This window comes from Anoplolepis gracilipes, chromosome 8 (genome assembly GCF_047496725.1).
Source record: "Anoplolepis gracilipes chromosome 8, ASM4749672v1, whole genome shotgun sequence".
NCBI lineage: Eukaryota > Metazoa > Arthropoda > Insecta > Hymenoptera > Formicidae > Anoplolepis > Anoplolepis gracilipes.
The window spans coordinates 7,832,848-7,849,686 of record NC_132977.1 but is presented as its reverse complement, the minus strand read 5'-3'; the positions used below and the strand labels follow the sequence as shown (position 1 = coordinate 7,849,686).

At 39.0% G+C, this 16,839-nt stretch overlaps 1 protein-coding gene across 2 annotated transcripts in view; it reads right to left on the bottom strand.

Annotated features, from left to right (window-relative positions):
• Window positions 1–12,151, bottom strand: part of LOC140668705 (netrin-1) — a 184,152-nt gene extending 172,001 nt beyond the window's left edge. Inside the window, exon 1 of one of the 2 annotated variants that reach the window (XM_072897951.1) lies at window positions 9,988–12,151. In XM_072897951.1, the coding sequence (XP_072754052.1) occupies window positions 9,988–11,389 (1,402 nt within the window). In that variant the 5' untranslated portion in view covers window positions 11,390–12,151. The remainder of the gene's footprint in view (window positions 1–9,987) is intronic. The other variant, XM_072897953.1, reaches the window with a different exon arrangement.
• Between the last annotated feature and the right edge of the window lie 4,688 nt (window positions 12,152–16,839).

The window sequence follows — 16,839 nt, the reverse complement described above, 5'->3', positions numbered from 1 at the left end:
AATAACGATGAAAGGGGGGGGGGAGGCAAAGGAAAGAGCGGTTGACCGGCCGAGAAGGAGATGGAGGAGGAACACGGCGGCTATTCGCGGCACCGAAACAAGCCTCGAGAATTCGATGTTCCTCGGCGAGAAAAAGAGGCGTCGAAAAGCGAAAACGATCTATCATGTCGAGATAGGCGCAGCACTGCGTGGCCAGACGAGTTTTAGTAACGCTCGAACACGCAAATGCCACGAGGGATTCAGAAATCGAGAATTAAAATGTAGAGAGTAGTCGCTTAATGAAGCCACTGTGCATGGGAACAGTTGTAAAAATTATGTTTAACCTGCTTCTGGAAAATACTTTCCGCCATACCTATATCAGGATGTGGTGATATCTTTCCATATATGAGAATGACAGCATGTTTGTAATCTTTTAATAGGCGTGGAATTATATCCTTATTAAGATTATTCGCAGATTATTTCCAGACATCACATATAAATGTCATGCATAGTAAGAGTAAAATTAAAAATAGAAAAATGTAGTGAAACAGAGCTGCAAGTAATTCAGATACATATATAAATAGTATAATATATAGTATATAATAAAAATAGTATATTAAATTTCATAATCTCTATAAAAATATTTCAATTATAACGCTGTTTTAATTTGAAATTTTTTTTCAGATCACGATGTTTCTTTTATTATGCAAAAACAATCATCACTATTAATATAAAAAAAGAGTAATTTATTTTCTATTTTAAAACATAAAACATATAAAAGTCTCACGTCATTCATTGTCCAGTTCCATAGTCGAAAAAAATCATATAAAAATATGCACAGAAAGTATCATCTTCAATTTTCAATTAATAATTACCTGCGACAATTCTACAAACAACACCTTCGATCATCGCATTTGTGACAGCCGGCGCGGCTACGTGGGCCGCGATTTTTCGTACAAATCCCGTCTCACAGCCGCGGGGATGCTTTTTGTACAACTTAGTGTCGACGCCGACAATGGAGTTCTTGAGCCGTCACGCAAGAAGTATCCAATTTAAAATGTAAATTGCACCGGATATATTTGCTGTATCGCGCGACGCGCGCTGCGAAATGGCCGCGAAATTAAAACGTAATTTAATTCCCTCCATTTGCAGTCATCCCCCGCCCTCGTCCTCTGCTTATAATCTGTCCCGCTTACTCCACCTATCGTTCTCTCTTTCTCTTTCATCTCGCTCGCGGCTCTTTACATTTTTACATTCTCGACCTCACTTCGCTTTCGAGGAGAGCATCTTCTTCTTCTCCCCCGTCCCTTCAGTGTAAGTGGATTTTGCGACGTGGATTATCGTTTCCGCAACGCGAAAGAACCATCCCTTCGCTTGCTATTCGAGAAATTGTGCTTTTCGAGCTTCTTGCTCTCAAGTAACGCGAGGAATCCGAACGGGCGCAAAAATGTCGTTTGCTTTGCTTGTTTGAAGGATCGTTTTAATAACGTTAAAAGAGAGTTAAAGAAGAGAGAACATTACGTAAACCTATAGTTGATTGGTTAAATCCCTTTGACGTTTTGTAGCGATTCCGGAGGGAAAAGGATGGCCTCAAATTAAAAAAAAAAAAAGAAAAAAAAAAATATAGAAAATACGTAACATAATCACAAACTTTGTATATCTCTTCTCCGTTACTATTACAAGAAAAAAGACAAAAGATATAAGATAAAAAACTTTGCATTATACGAAATATCTACCGACATTTTCACTCTGTAGATCGCGACGTGACGGAGCAGCTGACGCGGATACATCAAGAAGATTCACGATGCAATTAGTAGCAAAATACACAAAGGCGGAAACGTTGGCTGCAGGCGGAACACACCGACAGCAACGACCTGTTTTGTAATCTCGCATTATCCACTTTATCTCCTGGACTGAACCTCTTTCCCTCGCCCCCTCCCCCCCCCCCCTCCTTCTCGCTCGTTCTCTTTTTCGAGAGTCCGTGGTATGAAGGAGCCACAGAAAGGGAGGATTCCCTTCATCCCCTTGTCTTTTTCGCTTCGAGCCCCGCGTTATCCGTGCGTCGGCCGCAACGTGCACTCGCTGACGGCCATCACCATAGCGACCGCTTAATTGGAGAAGGAGATCCCCGTAATAAAATCGTCGAGTGCCCCCGCGTCGCGGCGCGGAACAAATTCGCACAACTTCCCGCGGAAAGAGGAAGAGCGCGACGAATGTCAGCGGGCCCGCCCACGATCCTCGTTTCTCTCCGGACCCAATTCTCGTGAGGAGCGAAGCGAGAGAATTCTTTGCGTCTTCTTGCGATCGTGAAAGTTCTATGCCTAATAATAAAGAGACAATCGAATCGAATCGAATCGAATGGAAAATTATTTGTCTCGTATATTAATTTCATTATTTCGTCATATTTTTTTAGAAGGATTATCATGAAAAATATATAGACCGTAAATCTATATAAAAAAAATTAATGTTATTCGATGTGAAGAATACGCAAAATGTATCGATATTTAATGAATTCTTTTTATCGATTGAATAAGAGAGAAAAATATATGTGCCACTTTCGGTCGCCCTCGTCACACTTACTTATTTTATAATTTATTTCACTTATATCATTCTTGTATTTATATCCAGCTGCATCGTCATACCGCCTCGTCATATTCTTTAATTTGCGAGCGAATAAAAGGCGCGAGAAACGCCATAAATCCCCGTAATCGTCCTTTATATAGACTTCGCGAGACATTCCGCAGAAATATCTACCCGTATCGCTTCCCGTGGCCGCAAAAGCACCGTGACGCGAATAAACGCACTGTAAAATCCCGCGTACAATGCGCCATAAGAGGAGGGGCACCTGGCATCGCAAAAAACGCCGTAAAATCGCCATCGAGGTCGATCTTAATGTCGCGGGAGCTCGCGCGGGAGGAATAGGAAGAGGGATAAAGGAAAGAGCGAGAGAGAAAGAGAAAGAAAAGGAAAGAAAGAGGGAGATGAGGAAAAGGGAGAACAGGGGCCCTAGCACCCGTGCGTGTAACTGCGCACGAGTCGTATAAACGTGCCCCCGAGAACATAACTCATTGCGGTAAACGGGCGCCGCGACACGCCGCGTCAAATTAACGCCGCGCCTCGAGAGAGCGAGAGGGTCTTATGTTGGCGGAGAGAAACTGGCCGGGTATGCACACACCTCTAACCCACTCACCGTTCCCGGCTGTATTTAAGTTAACGTCTCACGCCAGCATCACGCCAGCGCACATATGCATACGTATGCACTGCAGGAAAGTTACTAAAGCTATTCTTAGCGAAATATATTTATTAATTTACTCTATAATATGCGTCCTAATTAGTTTTGCTCGACTTTTAGTATTTAACTTTTGGAGAACCGGGATTGAACTTCTGAGATACCGTATATATATATATATATATATATATGAGCTACCGGCGCGGAAGAACGATCGATGTATCAGAGAGTCAAGTATCGTCGTATACGGTTAGCCGTGGATGAAGTTTTTAGAATCCCAACGAAAGAAGCTCGTTATTCTGATTCTTCCGCGCATAAATTAATTAACTGATCAACCTAACTTATTTTCTCGTAATTTAAAGTTTTTCAATTATTAAATACCGATAAGCCTGTTCGTTTATATTATGATTGCCCATTTGCATTCTTTGTTTTATGAAAAAAAAATTAAAATATTCGATAAATCTAACAAATTTTTGTATAATTTATATACTTCACAAAAAACCTACATTTCTAATACAGAAAAATTTAAGGAAGGAATAATTTATATAGAGAGATTCTTTCTTCTTTCACTTTACTCTAGCAAATGACATGAGCATCGTAAAAAATTTAGATTGTCATTAAATGTCACTCTATCAAAATCTTATATAGTCATATATGTAGTTATGTAGTACCTTTGTTAAATAATCAATGTTCAAAAATCGATTTTCTGCGTGAGAACTGTACGCACGAGAGTATATAACCAGAATTATTTATTATAGGATTATCGTAGGAGTGACTATAGACACGAGTGTCAATCTTTTTCATAAGCGTCGTGTGCAGCTAAAGCTATCGTTCCTTCCGTTGTGTTTGTTCTGACGCGGGGTTGTCGGTGAAACGATCGATGTAATGAAGTGCCGAGTGTTACGTTGAACGTAGAGAAACGTACACGCGACTATAAAAGTATATTTTATTAACGCTCTTCACAGCCGTTATAAAAGTGTTGCAATCGCGAAATTATATTTTATAATTCTCACAGAATCGTGAACACCAGTATGCAAACCCATTTCTTTCGTCAGGGATGTAAAATAAAATTAATCACCGTAGCCTTTTGACGCTTTATATTAGCCACGGCTGATAACTGATCAAAATCGAGAAGCTTCTTGACCGGAACATTGTTGTTGTGTAATCGCCTCCACGATCAGCGGCCTCAGTTTCAATTATCCTCATTCCATTGTCAATTACAACCATTCGTGAAATTACTCTCATTAAGATTTCTCCACGAACGTATTATAAAGAATCGTTAAAGCGCGCGACATTATTGTAATTTTGTGTCTAATTTTATATTTATACATTATTTCCTCCTTGTAAAGGATTCACGTATGTGTCTCTTTATTTTTTTCTCTCACGATTTTTTAAAATTATTTTTTATTAAAGAATATATCTAAGAAATGTATAAAAAGTAAAAATTATAAATATTTTCTTGTTTTTTTTTCAATTTCAAACATTTAAATTTTTTACTATTATATAAAAAAATTCACGCGATTTATATTATTTTGATCAATGTAAATTGGAAAACTAGAGACGATTGGATTATCAGTGTTTCCAAGAATATATATACGAAGCAACGCACGGTCCGTCAAGTGTGTTTACGCAATTTTGTTTCGGACAGAAATTACTTGGTTCGCGCGGCACGTATTAATTAATAGGTAGCGTCGTGCTCTTTTTTCTCTCGATATAATGAAACGAGTCAATCGAAGATAACCGACTTTCTGGAAGCAAAAGGAAGAGACGCGGAACAGGGTCGCTTCCGATCTCGAGCCCGATTTGGCGCTCCATCGCGCGCAATTTCTCCCGTGTCTAAAATTAATTAACCGCGATAATTAATGACGACGTTTTTTCGAACGTAACGCGCCGTATAATACACGAAATGGTTTCTATTTATCGCGCAGTTGACGTTCCGCACGCATGCACACGTGCATGTATCGGTATCGATACAAAGAGGAAATGTTTCGCATGATAATTCTAAATTCTTCAAGGGAGATGCAAATGTTTCTCGCAGAGATACGACGGATCGAAATTTCGGGTGTCGAGCAAAAGCTGGCGATTAATTTAGTCATTTGATAGATTAATCTGACAATAAGCACTTAAAGAAAATATTGTCAATAATATTAGCATCCGCGCGATACTATTATAAATACAAAATTATAAAGAGAGAATATATTTTTATGAAAATTATATGTATGTATATATTTTAGAACAAAAAAAAAATATTTTTATTAAACTACAAAAAATATGATTTCATGAGTTTTCATATGATTTTATATATGTATATTTGTCTAAAACAGATTTCAAATGTAGCTCGTAATAAATAAATAAATAAATAAATAACTCATAATTTTTTCCAAATAATTTAGAGTTATAATTAAACTTGTTAATGTTAATGTATGTTTAAAAAAACATATTTATTTTATCAGATGCATAGTTTATCGATATTAATCGATATAATATTCGTGTACCTGCATTGGAAAATAAATCTTATTCGTGTATAAACAGGCTGAACTAGATTTAATGTACCAGTACATACTTTAATATAAATATTTTAATATAAATGTTATATACATACATCTTCATGCAAGAGCAGTGCACGAGAAACATTGATTCCATTTCTATTTAGCATCGGTTAATTACCCGGGCGCGCAACTGAAGTTTCCGGATTTACGCAAACATAATCTCGATGCCTTGCATTTGCAAACACGTTTAAAGTGAGCATGTTCATGGAACTGTCTTTCCAAACAGGCTGACAGGAAAATATATAATCCCGTATATTATTAAATTAAATTTAATTCAACTAACCTAACTTAATTTAATCGAATTAAAAATATTTTCCACGCGAATATCTACTGTCGTCCCTCTCGGGAGTGGGAAAATCGACCGACGATTATCTACACGCGTGAAAGCGCAATATCGAAATGGAGCGAAGAAGAGCGAGAGAAACGGTACGGTACGGCATGAAGGAGAAATGATTCCGGTGCGACAATCGCGGTCGGATGCGTGTGCACGGATGTTCCGCACGCAGGACAATCTGCTCACGGATGACCGATCGTGCAATCCTGATCGACGAGACGTGAAGGACCGATCGATTGATTCAAAAGTGGCGTTTTCATTTATTCCGTCCGAGCGCGATATTATCGTTTGCGACGGCTCGTCGCGTAATTAATTAATTAATTATCACGTGTTTTCTAATCGGAGTAATCGACAATCGTCCCGCCGCTTGACTGCCTCTCCCATTCCGCTCGCGATTTCCACTTGTGGGAAACATTGCGTTAACTACACAGACAACGTTAGTTACGGTTTGCTGTGAGTCAATTATTTAATTAGTACGAGTGGCACGTCGTTGTGTACGAATCAAATATTTCGCGCTGACATTTATTCGTTTAAATCTGTATTGTAATTCTCCTGTTATTTGTTCTTAAAAAAATAGGTTCTCGATTGTAAATATTGAAATTGATTACAATTGATTTTATAAATAGTGATTTTTTTTTTAATTTTATAATACCTAATGAAGACAATAGAATAGAATAAATGTTCGAGATATTGTCAACACTAAATTATATTTCTTGAATATCATGTCAATTAAAAATTATTGTCTTGTATCTCTATATTTATTCGTTATACATATTAATTTTTTTTTAATTTATGAAACAAGTTAAAAAATCAGAAAGCGTTGTGAAATATTCGTAAGTGGACGCTGTACCCCATTCTGGGCATTTGTTCCAAAATCAACGACACTCAACGACAGGCAACTAGTATCTCGCGTAACTGCATACGAAGAGCACCGTTAAAATCTCCAATACGGATTAAAATTCAGGGTTTTTGTGCAAAAAAAAAAAAAAAAAAAAAAAATCGAACGCCGAACTCGCCGATAAGAGGGAAAATCACGCAGCTCTCGGGCCGCATTCGAGAGCGCCTTCCATTTCTCGCTCGCGCACTCTCGGGCTCCATAGCTCCCGAAAATAAACAAGGGTGTCCTCTCGCAATCACCGATCCAATTAAATCCGATTACATTTTTCGCCGCCGTGCGGCCCTCGTGCGAGAATCTCTCTCTGGTGGCGCGTCCGTCCCTTATCGATTCGAAACGATTTTAGAGGGTGGTTTTACCCTCCGACGTTTTTGATTTCGACTACGCGGCTCGATACGAGACCTCCGCGATACGAGACTTCGGGGGCAACGCCTCACCGCTTTGAATTAAGGGGACGAGAGCCCCGAAAGAGCGCGAAAGGCCTAACCCAGGGATCGTTCAGGAAGATAGACGGGACAGGGAACGCGAGAGAGGGAAGAAGGGGAGAGACACCGGAGGGGACGGGTAGTAGACAAGAAGGGACGCGGAATCGAGCGACTCTTCTCGGTGTTTATTTTTTACTTCTCGAGAGACCCGAATGCGCACCCCACGATGAATCCCTGATCCCACAGATTCAATAAATATGGCGTTGAATAACGGGCGCTGGATACACACCTAACGTTTCTGGAGAGTCTCATCGGTGACACGAGATTATTGTCATAGCCCCTGAAATCCGCGACGAATTGGCAAGAGCATCTCGTTCATTCACATGGAATGAACAAGAATAGATAAAGCGCAAATTGATGTGCCTGCTTGGAGGTCGACAGTCGACAAAGAGCTAAGATGCAGATTTATAGGGATATAAGTGAAAAGAAAGATCGTATAACGGAATTTTATCAAGTTTACCGCGCGAATTATAAAATTACAAAATTCCGCCAATTGGAATTCATTTTATATAAATTTTATCTAATGGCAAAAAGTTTATGCAAATGCAAGTTTTGTTTTTCAATTAAATTTTCTTTAAATAACATCTGGCTACAAATTTATCAGAAAATTTATTTAAAAAATATGATTACTTCGCGTATCGTTGGAATAGCCAAGAAATGTTGCAAGCTTCGAAACATTGTTAAATTAATAAGAAAAGAAATCGAAAATTAATATCTGACATATAATATCCGAGCGTATTAAGTGAAATATATCTATTTTATGATAGATTCTCGTTTATCTGCAAAAAATTTTAATTATACCGCCCATACAAGAGCTTGTAAAATCAGAAATGCAATATCGGGATATCGCGAAACAAAGACCACACTTTTTATAGAACAGAGTTATGGAAAAATGATGGTGAATGAAACTTGATAAAAATAAGATCCTCTGTCGGTCAAAAAAAACAATTAGTTACCGTTAAATTTACACTACGATCGTAAAGTAATAGATAACGGTTTAATATGCATTGCATCTCCTCTCCCTACTGTCACTACGGTCAAAAGTAATATGTTGCCCGGAAGTCACAAAGGATTAGCCAGCCTCAAAGCTAGCTGCATCTACGTCCATTTAATTTTGCATTCGTAAACAGCGTCCAGATGTTTAGCTTGCTACAGCATCGCATATGGCGATTCCCCATTGGAGGACCAGCCAGTGTCGTCCATCTAACTCTCTGTATCGAAATATCTTTGATATTAAAAGCGAATGCATATTTAAAAAAGTGTCATAAATTATTGCGAGTTAATTATTGCGATAATACTATTAGATCCATTTAGAATTTATAATGAAATTACGTTAATTTACAAATTTGCATACTTTTATATTTTTTCATTCTTTCGCAATGATATTTTGTATGATTAATTTTAAGAAAGAAATAATTATCAATATTTTACCAACGCATACAAGATATTTTTATCTAGTATGTATGGAATATCTTATTGAGTATATTTTATAGATTATTAATGTAATATTATCTTTCTCGCTTTAATTTTTATAACAATTCATAATGTAATGTTACAATCAACTTATTCATGAAACTGTATGACAAAAGTAATCATCGATAAACCTATCAATCATTTTCGTAGCATTCGAGCGAAAGAGGGTTATATATATACCTCCAATTCGATTCTATTTTTACTTTCCCTTCGACTGCAATACATGCAACTATCAAAATCAACACCTATGCAACTCTACTCGCAAACACTTCGGAAATGCATTCTCCTGAGCGCACAAGCCCACGCTACGCCGCGATATAAAAATACAGTTGTATACGCCCTGCAGTTTGAATAATGATCGCTATTTAAGCGCGTCTAATAATTATATAATTGAGGCCTATTACGCGATGCGGAATTAGCCGACGCAAAATAACTTATGAGTATAAAAAGTAAAAATATCATTTCATTCTTTTTGTTTGCAAAAATAATTGTATTCTAAACATATCTTGTCATCCCATTGTCAGTTAATTCACAAATTGACATTTACAGTGTCAAGTTTAGTTTAAAGCAGTTTTAATTGTTAAAATACTTATAATGTGTCGAAAAATAAAATCCAATTTTTTTTGGCTAAATCTTTCTATCGAAAGATTTTTTCTTATGCAAATCGATAATACATTGAATACTATTTTTTTATATCTATAATTTACCTCATCAATTATTTGATCTTTTGTTCGATTAGCTATGTACGTATATAAAAAAATATTAAAAGAATATTATTGCAAAATTATATGCTTCATTCGCATAAACTATTAAAATAACGTATTAAAATGAATGCATTTGATATAAAAAAGTATAATTAGGCGTTTCAGACTAAGTATTTTGCGATGATATATGTAGATTAGATTCTAATTATAAGTGTTATTATACGCAATTCTAGATTCGCATAACTTTTACGTAATTCTATTATCGTAACCTGAATGAAATCCTCATGCACACAACATGCGCGTAAACTAGCGTCATTATGGAGATCATGTCCCACCAACCTTTGCACTCGTTGGCATCTCTGGCGGTGGCCCTGGCCCATGGCCGGTCGAAGTGGAAGGGCCGGCACCGTTCGCAGTCCCTGCCGGCGGTGTTATGCCTGCACTCGCAGACGACCTCGCCGTCCTTGCCGGGGATGCAGCGCGCCGCGTGGCCGTTGCACTTGCACCTGCCGCCCACGGCGAAGTCTGAGACCGCGTAATGATGGGCCATGGTGGCGGTCGCCGGACCTAGACCGCCCGGTACCATCATCACCGCGCCGTTGCCGGCCGACGTCGGCGTCGTAGTCGTGGAAACGGTGATCGGGACGAAGCCCATGTCCCGCACCGCGGCGTCGATCGCGTCGTTGGACTGCATCTCTTGGGGCGCGAGTACCTGGTGGACCGACGGCAACGCCGTGACCAGGGGATCCTGCTGCGCGTGCAGCAGAATCGCGTTCTTCTGGTTCTTGAGACGCTCCTCGCGCTCCCGTTCCCGCTTCGTTAGCTCCTCCAGGCCAATCGCTGCGACGTGATGATCCTCCGCGCCATTGTGCGACGTCTGATCCGGCTGCTGCGGCATGTGCAACCGGTTGAACACCACGCGGATATCAGTGGCGGTCACCCAGTCCTGCAGCACTGGCGAGTTGTCAAAGTCGGCGGCGGACGGTCGGCCTTCCAAGGTGCTGAAGGCGATCCTGCCCACGGGGCCGAGGCCGTCTCCGCCGGTGTAACGATGACTGTCGGTGCACCGTGCTTCCTGCTCGTTCGACTTGGTGATGGTGGCGCGATTCGGTCTCCCGTAGACTCGACGGCATTGCGACGAATAGAACTGGAACGGCTGCCAGGTCTTGCCGTAGTCCATCGACTTGTAGATCGCGATCGAGTCCGGCTTGGCGGCGCGCGGGCAGAACTGCAGACTGACGTATGTCAGCTCGTACTTCTTGCCGAGCGAGAGGGTCAGAGTGACGTTGTCGGGCGGCGCCGAGAAGCTCTGCGAGCTGACGAGCGGCTCGCTGCGCCAGCAGGTGACGTTGTTCGGGTTGTTGAGATCGGTCAGGTAATTGGCGGGGAAGCGCCGTCGGGGAGTACTGTCATCGCACACGTGGCAGTGGCCGATGCCGGCCGTGACACCGGGCTCGTCGGTGACGTCGCAGTAGCGGGTGGGCCCACCGGTACCGCACGTGGACGATGCCTCCACGGTCGCGCCGAACGCCGCGTTCACGAAGTCGGGTATGCAACGCCGTGGCCGGTCCTCGTCGTAGCACGGGTCGCTGGGGTTCTGCTGGCTGGAGAACATTTTGGCGTAGATCTCACCGTGGACCGGTTGCGGCGGCAACAGGAGCAGCAACAGCAGCAACTGGCCGAACAGGATCGTCGCGAGGACGGGCCGGAAGGAACGCGTGCTTCGTTGTTTCTCCGTCATGGTTTTTTTCCACTAGTGGCGAACGTTCTTCGGGAACTCCTTGTCGGAGGGTACGATGTCGTTGGTAGCCGCAGAGAAAGAGAGAGGGAGGTTCTCACCTCTCCTGCTTCCTGCTTGACTTTTCTTTTCCCTCCGAGATAAGAGGGCTGAAATGCGATCGGTCTTAGGCCACGCTCCGCGTCATGTTGAAACCAGAGCGCGTTTAATTTCCGTGTCCGTCTCTTTCTCTCTCTCTCTCTCTCTCTCTCTCTCTCTCTCTCTCTCTCTCTCTCTCTCTCTCTTTTTCTCTATCTTTTTCAATTCTTTCACTCACTCACAGCGATTCACATTATATCGATACTAGCTGAGACTATTCTTAAACGTATAACAATCGCGATACGATAATGAAATTTAATTATATCACGAAAAATAAACGCACTCTTGCACGCACTGAAACCAGATTACCGTCCAAAAGAAAACCGTTTGATTCACCACAGAAGAGTTCTTCTCACTAAAAGAGAATTCCGCGGTCAACGAGCCGCGGGATCTCGATCTTCGTAAACGCGTCTCGTCCGGATCCGAACGATCGACGGACGAGCTCTCGGCGCGAAAAGCGAAAGGGGAGAGATTGGGGAAACCGACGATAAAACGACCCTAAACTCGACAGCGGCTCGCCGCTAACTGAAACACCGTCCTCGCACGATGCGCATCCGAACTGCCGCGAGTCCCTCTCCGGTCGCGGGCCCTCCCCACCCCGCCGCTGCCGATGCGTGCACCCCTCCCTTCCCCCCTTCATCCCCTTCACTTGGCTTTCTTTCTCATCTCCGTTCGGCCAACGGACGCTTCGCTCTCGCTTGCACGCTCACGTGGGCCAATCGGACGGCACGCTTGCGGCCCCCACGCGAGATGGTCCACGGATTCAAAGCGCCGGAGGGATGCTGCGTGCGCTACCATGGACCGGAATCGGTGGACTGACCCCGAGGATACTTTTCTCGAAAGAAAGGTTGGGACACAATTTTGCGTGACTTTTCTTATTTTTCTTTCTATCTCGACGACTTGAAACGTTAACCTGTTGGCTCGTCCGATGTTGGGATTTCGTTGCTTCTGAATTACACGTGGCTTTAATTCGGTATAAATGATAGATGGTAACGTTCTATGAAATATTTGAGATACGTAGAGAGATGAACAACCTTTTACATAGAAATATTCGAAAGAGATGTTGAGAGAAGTTAAGTATTTATTGTAATCTTCTTTTTCAAGATTTTAATATATTACGATAAAATTTGTGTTTAAAGGAGAAAATCTTCTCTATAATCGCATTTGAATGAAAATGTCAGTGATGGTGACAAAATATATACATTTCTTTTTACTCTTATCAAAAATCTGTTCACATTTGTGAACGTTTTATATAATTTGTTCTTCGGAACGTTGTACGATAATTTTCTGTCACAAGAGAGGGATTTACATATATGAATATATTATTCGATATGCAATATTATGTGACATCAGAATTCCCTACATATATCGTCTTTGCGTAGTGCATAATGTATAGTGGACAGTGCACATGTATATGTACGTTAGTTTGTCTTTGGCCGTTCAATCATCGTCCCTCTATATACTCGAGCATAATATTACTCAATGTAATCCGTTTCCGTTAATACACTCTGCTGAATATCGCCTCTATTAAGTAATATCTTGATTAACTAACTATGATTAACAATTTGTTTTTCTAGATAATAATTTAAACGATGCGATACAAAATGTCAAAATAAAATCCTTGTGACTGCAATAAAAATGTATTATGACACAGAAAAAAAGAATATTCTTACTTTAACAATATCTTTAGTTTCAAAATGTAAATCTTGAAATGAGATTATATTGCGTTAAACAAAGAAAAATTGCTTGGATCAAGACATTTTATACAGTTCAACCGAGAAAAATATATTCTTGTTATTTAAGAATAATTTTCTTGATTGGAGAGAAAAAAATGTTGGCTAGAAAATAACACATGTTCGAATCAAAGATTATAATTTTCTTAGAGTTGAAATAATTATTTTATTCTTGAAATGACAATGATAGTATTGAAATAAGATTATAATAATGTTGAAATTTAAAATTTTTAAATTCTTCTAAGAAGATTATAAATTGTTGCATATATATATATGAAACAATGAACGCGTTTATATAAGTATATAAGTTTTGATTTGACACTTACTTTTTTTCTGTGTATATAGCATCATAATACAAATAGATTTTACAACTAACAATAAGTGAATAATAAAATAAACAAATATATACTCGTTTAATATACTTTACTTTATATATATTTTCTTAAAGTTGAAAAGCATGAAAAAATTATTTCTTCTAGAAAAACTTAATTAGGTATTATCTTCGTGACTAAATATTTTTGTACCAAAGTTTCACGTTATAAGCTGCTTTAAAATTAAAAGCCACTCGTATAATAGTAAATCAATATCTTTGATAAGAAAGTGAATTATTCAATTCTCGGTTTTGTTGAACAAATACGTTATAGGATATCTCGTATGGACGTTCTACGAATTATCAAGAGTGGATGCGAGAGGTATCGATGAAGCAGTCTAACGTTGCTCTCGTCAATGAGACATGTTCATTCAAGGAATCGGTCGCCGCGAGCGGATCGTAAAGAATGTTCGCTTCTCTGTCCCGTGTTACGAGAGGAATTTATCCGTGGATTATTTCACCGTGATCTTCCTGCGGGCGAGGTTCTTCCGTCGATTTCGTCGAGAGAAAGGGAGAGAGAGAAAGAACGGATCCGGTTGCGCGCAGCGAGTTTTCTGCCGCTCCATTGGTCGGCGGCGTCGAATTGGCGATTGAAGGAAAAAAAAAAAAAAAAGAAGCAAACCAAGATGCAGAAAATGAGAATGAAGGAATAAAAAAACGAGGAGGAACGGAGAGAGAGAGAGGAGGGAGCAGAGTCTATTGCCGTCACGCAAACTTGGCTGTTGGACCGCCATGTGGAAAGGTCTCGTTGGCTCGTCCGTAACTTGACAGCTCGAAATCTGGTATCGGATACGATAAATATAGGTCCAGGCGAAATTAAGTCAGTTGCGGATCTCATCGTGAGTCTAAAGGTTGATCTAAGATTCGTTTTTTTTCCCCCTCGGTTTGAATCTTCCGCAGCAATCTCCTTTCTATTGGCTGTGGTTTCAGCGATAACTATAACGTCAGCACTTTCGATACAATTCCGGATCTTCTTACTAAAAAGATAGCTTACGCTGCTAGTACGTATCAATTTATCGATTATACTATACTTACGCAGTTCGGTAATCTATAATATAAAATATTAATAAAAATTCTTTATTTATATTAATCGTTATAAAAAGCTATTTAACAAAAAAAAAAACCTATTAAATTTGCAGTTCAAATGTATAATGTGAATGAACACGAATTGATGAACTTATCTAAATCAAATAAAAAGTTAATTAACATAAATCTTATTTCATTTTAACTTGATGAAGAATGAAGATACCAAGATAATATTAAAATCTTCGAAACTGTTAGCAATCAGAGCTTAATCGACTTTTTTAATTCAAGAGTCTTACAAAATTACAGAGATAGAATCGCATTCAACTAATGTATCATATATTTAAATGTATGTAATGTTTCTATAAAAAATAGAGACTAAAGTGCCGCGTGCGATATAACTCTCCCGAGATGAAAGACGCGTGAAAACGCGAGGCCACCGTTTAAGGGCGCCCCGCAGTCTGACAGAAGGCAATTTATGTACCGAAAGGCCATCCTCTGGGCAGGCAAAGTATCCAAACGCAGATTCCAAAGTACCCAAAGCACAAGAAACATAATTATGGCGTTCGACGCAGGTGGTGGCTGGAATGCTTTTCACAAGCGCTACCTCGTCGCGTTAAAACGTTCCTTCTTTTGCGCGGTCTTTAGACCTCGTATTCAGTGTCGAAAATCGGGGAGGATTATTTAGGATATGTACGAGTATTCTGGCACGCGAAAGAATATTTTGCGACTGAAGTAATAATACTTAATAATACTATTTGACAGAATTCCCGTGGATTTGTACTTTCGATCTGAATACGTGACAATTTTTTTACAAAATGCGTTGTTATTTACAATTATTTATGCCTACGTTACTCTGTGATATTTGTAGCACTGTGTATAAAGATTCGACAAAATTATATATAGATTAGTTTTTATATGATTTTCTGTCATATCTCTTTGTAAAAAATGTATGCTGTAAACACACTTGATGTGGTATTTTTTCCTCAGATCTACTTATGTTTTTAAGAAAATCTACTTAGTAAACTTCGCAGTACAATATTAATCCTAAAATACCAATAATATTGATATCAACTAAATCATTATATTCTGCAGATTCTATAAAACCGATAAATGTAATTTTAGAATTGTAATACAAGCTCTCCAATCAATTATTCATTTAATTCGAAAATAAATGAATTGATGGATTTTCGCAAACTCAGATTATCATCGGTTTCGTTAATTATTCATTAGTCAGTAAAATGAGATCTCCATTCTTTAGAGTACATTATAGTTACTGTACAAGTTGTCTCAAAATATTCTATGTTTAGATTTTTATAACAGATATTTTTGAACATTTTCAACATTTCTTACATAAGTTTTTAATATTCAATTAATAATATTAATTGTTTTGGTAATTTGCCGCGAATAAAGATTTAAGAAAATAAAATCAACTCAAATTTAAATGTTCAAAATTAAAAATTTATAACTTAATTTCAAAAATTTTTTTATTTTTTAATTTTAAAAATTACTCACGGGGATCAATTGTTCGTAAATTAAATTTTCAAATAAACTCAATAGAATCCAAAGGTCGCGATAAATAATTATCTTTGTCGATGATTTCCGATCAAAGTCTCTCGATTTTAATAAAAAAGTTTGCTTTTAATTTTTCGTGCGTTTTAATTACGAATCATCCTGTATACACTCGAGACCTACATACAAATGTAACATTAATATTATCCACAATTGCTCGAAATACCATGGCGGCCATTAACTATTCATTACAACGATCAAAACCCGTGAACCAGCAAAGGGCACCAGATTTAACGCTTGAAAGTCACGGTATCGGTGAGCGTAACGTCGTAAATTTGATAAAAAGTTATCACCATCACCCGCTTGCATGCATCAAGGCGAGTGTGACCCGGTGCACTCGACGATTAAATATGCACCCTCTCTTTCCTTCTTCAAATTATGATTACGCAGTTATTATGAATAAGAAAACTATGGCCTTAGGAAATTAATATCAAGTATTAAAATCGATGGTAAAATTAATCTTTCAACTCTCACATTCACGACATGCTCCCTCCCTTTTTATACACATCTTTTCAAATCACACAGCCTGTGCAATTATTCTATATTATATTATGAACATAACTATAGTAATAAGTTTTAATGAGCCGTAAGTTTTAATATATAAGTTAATATTGATA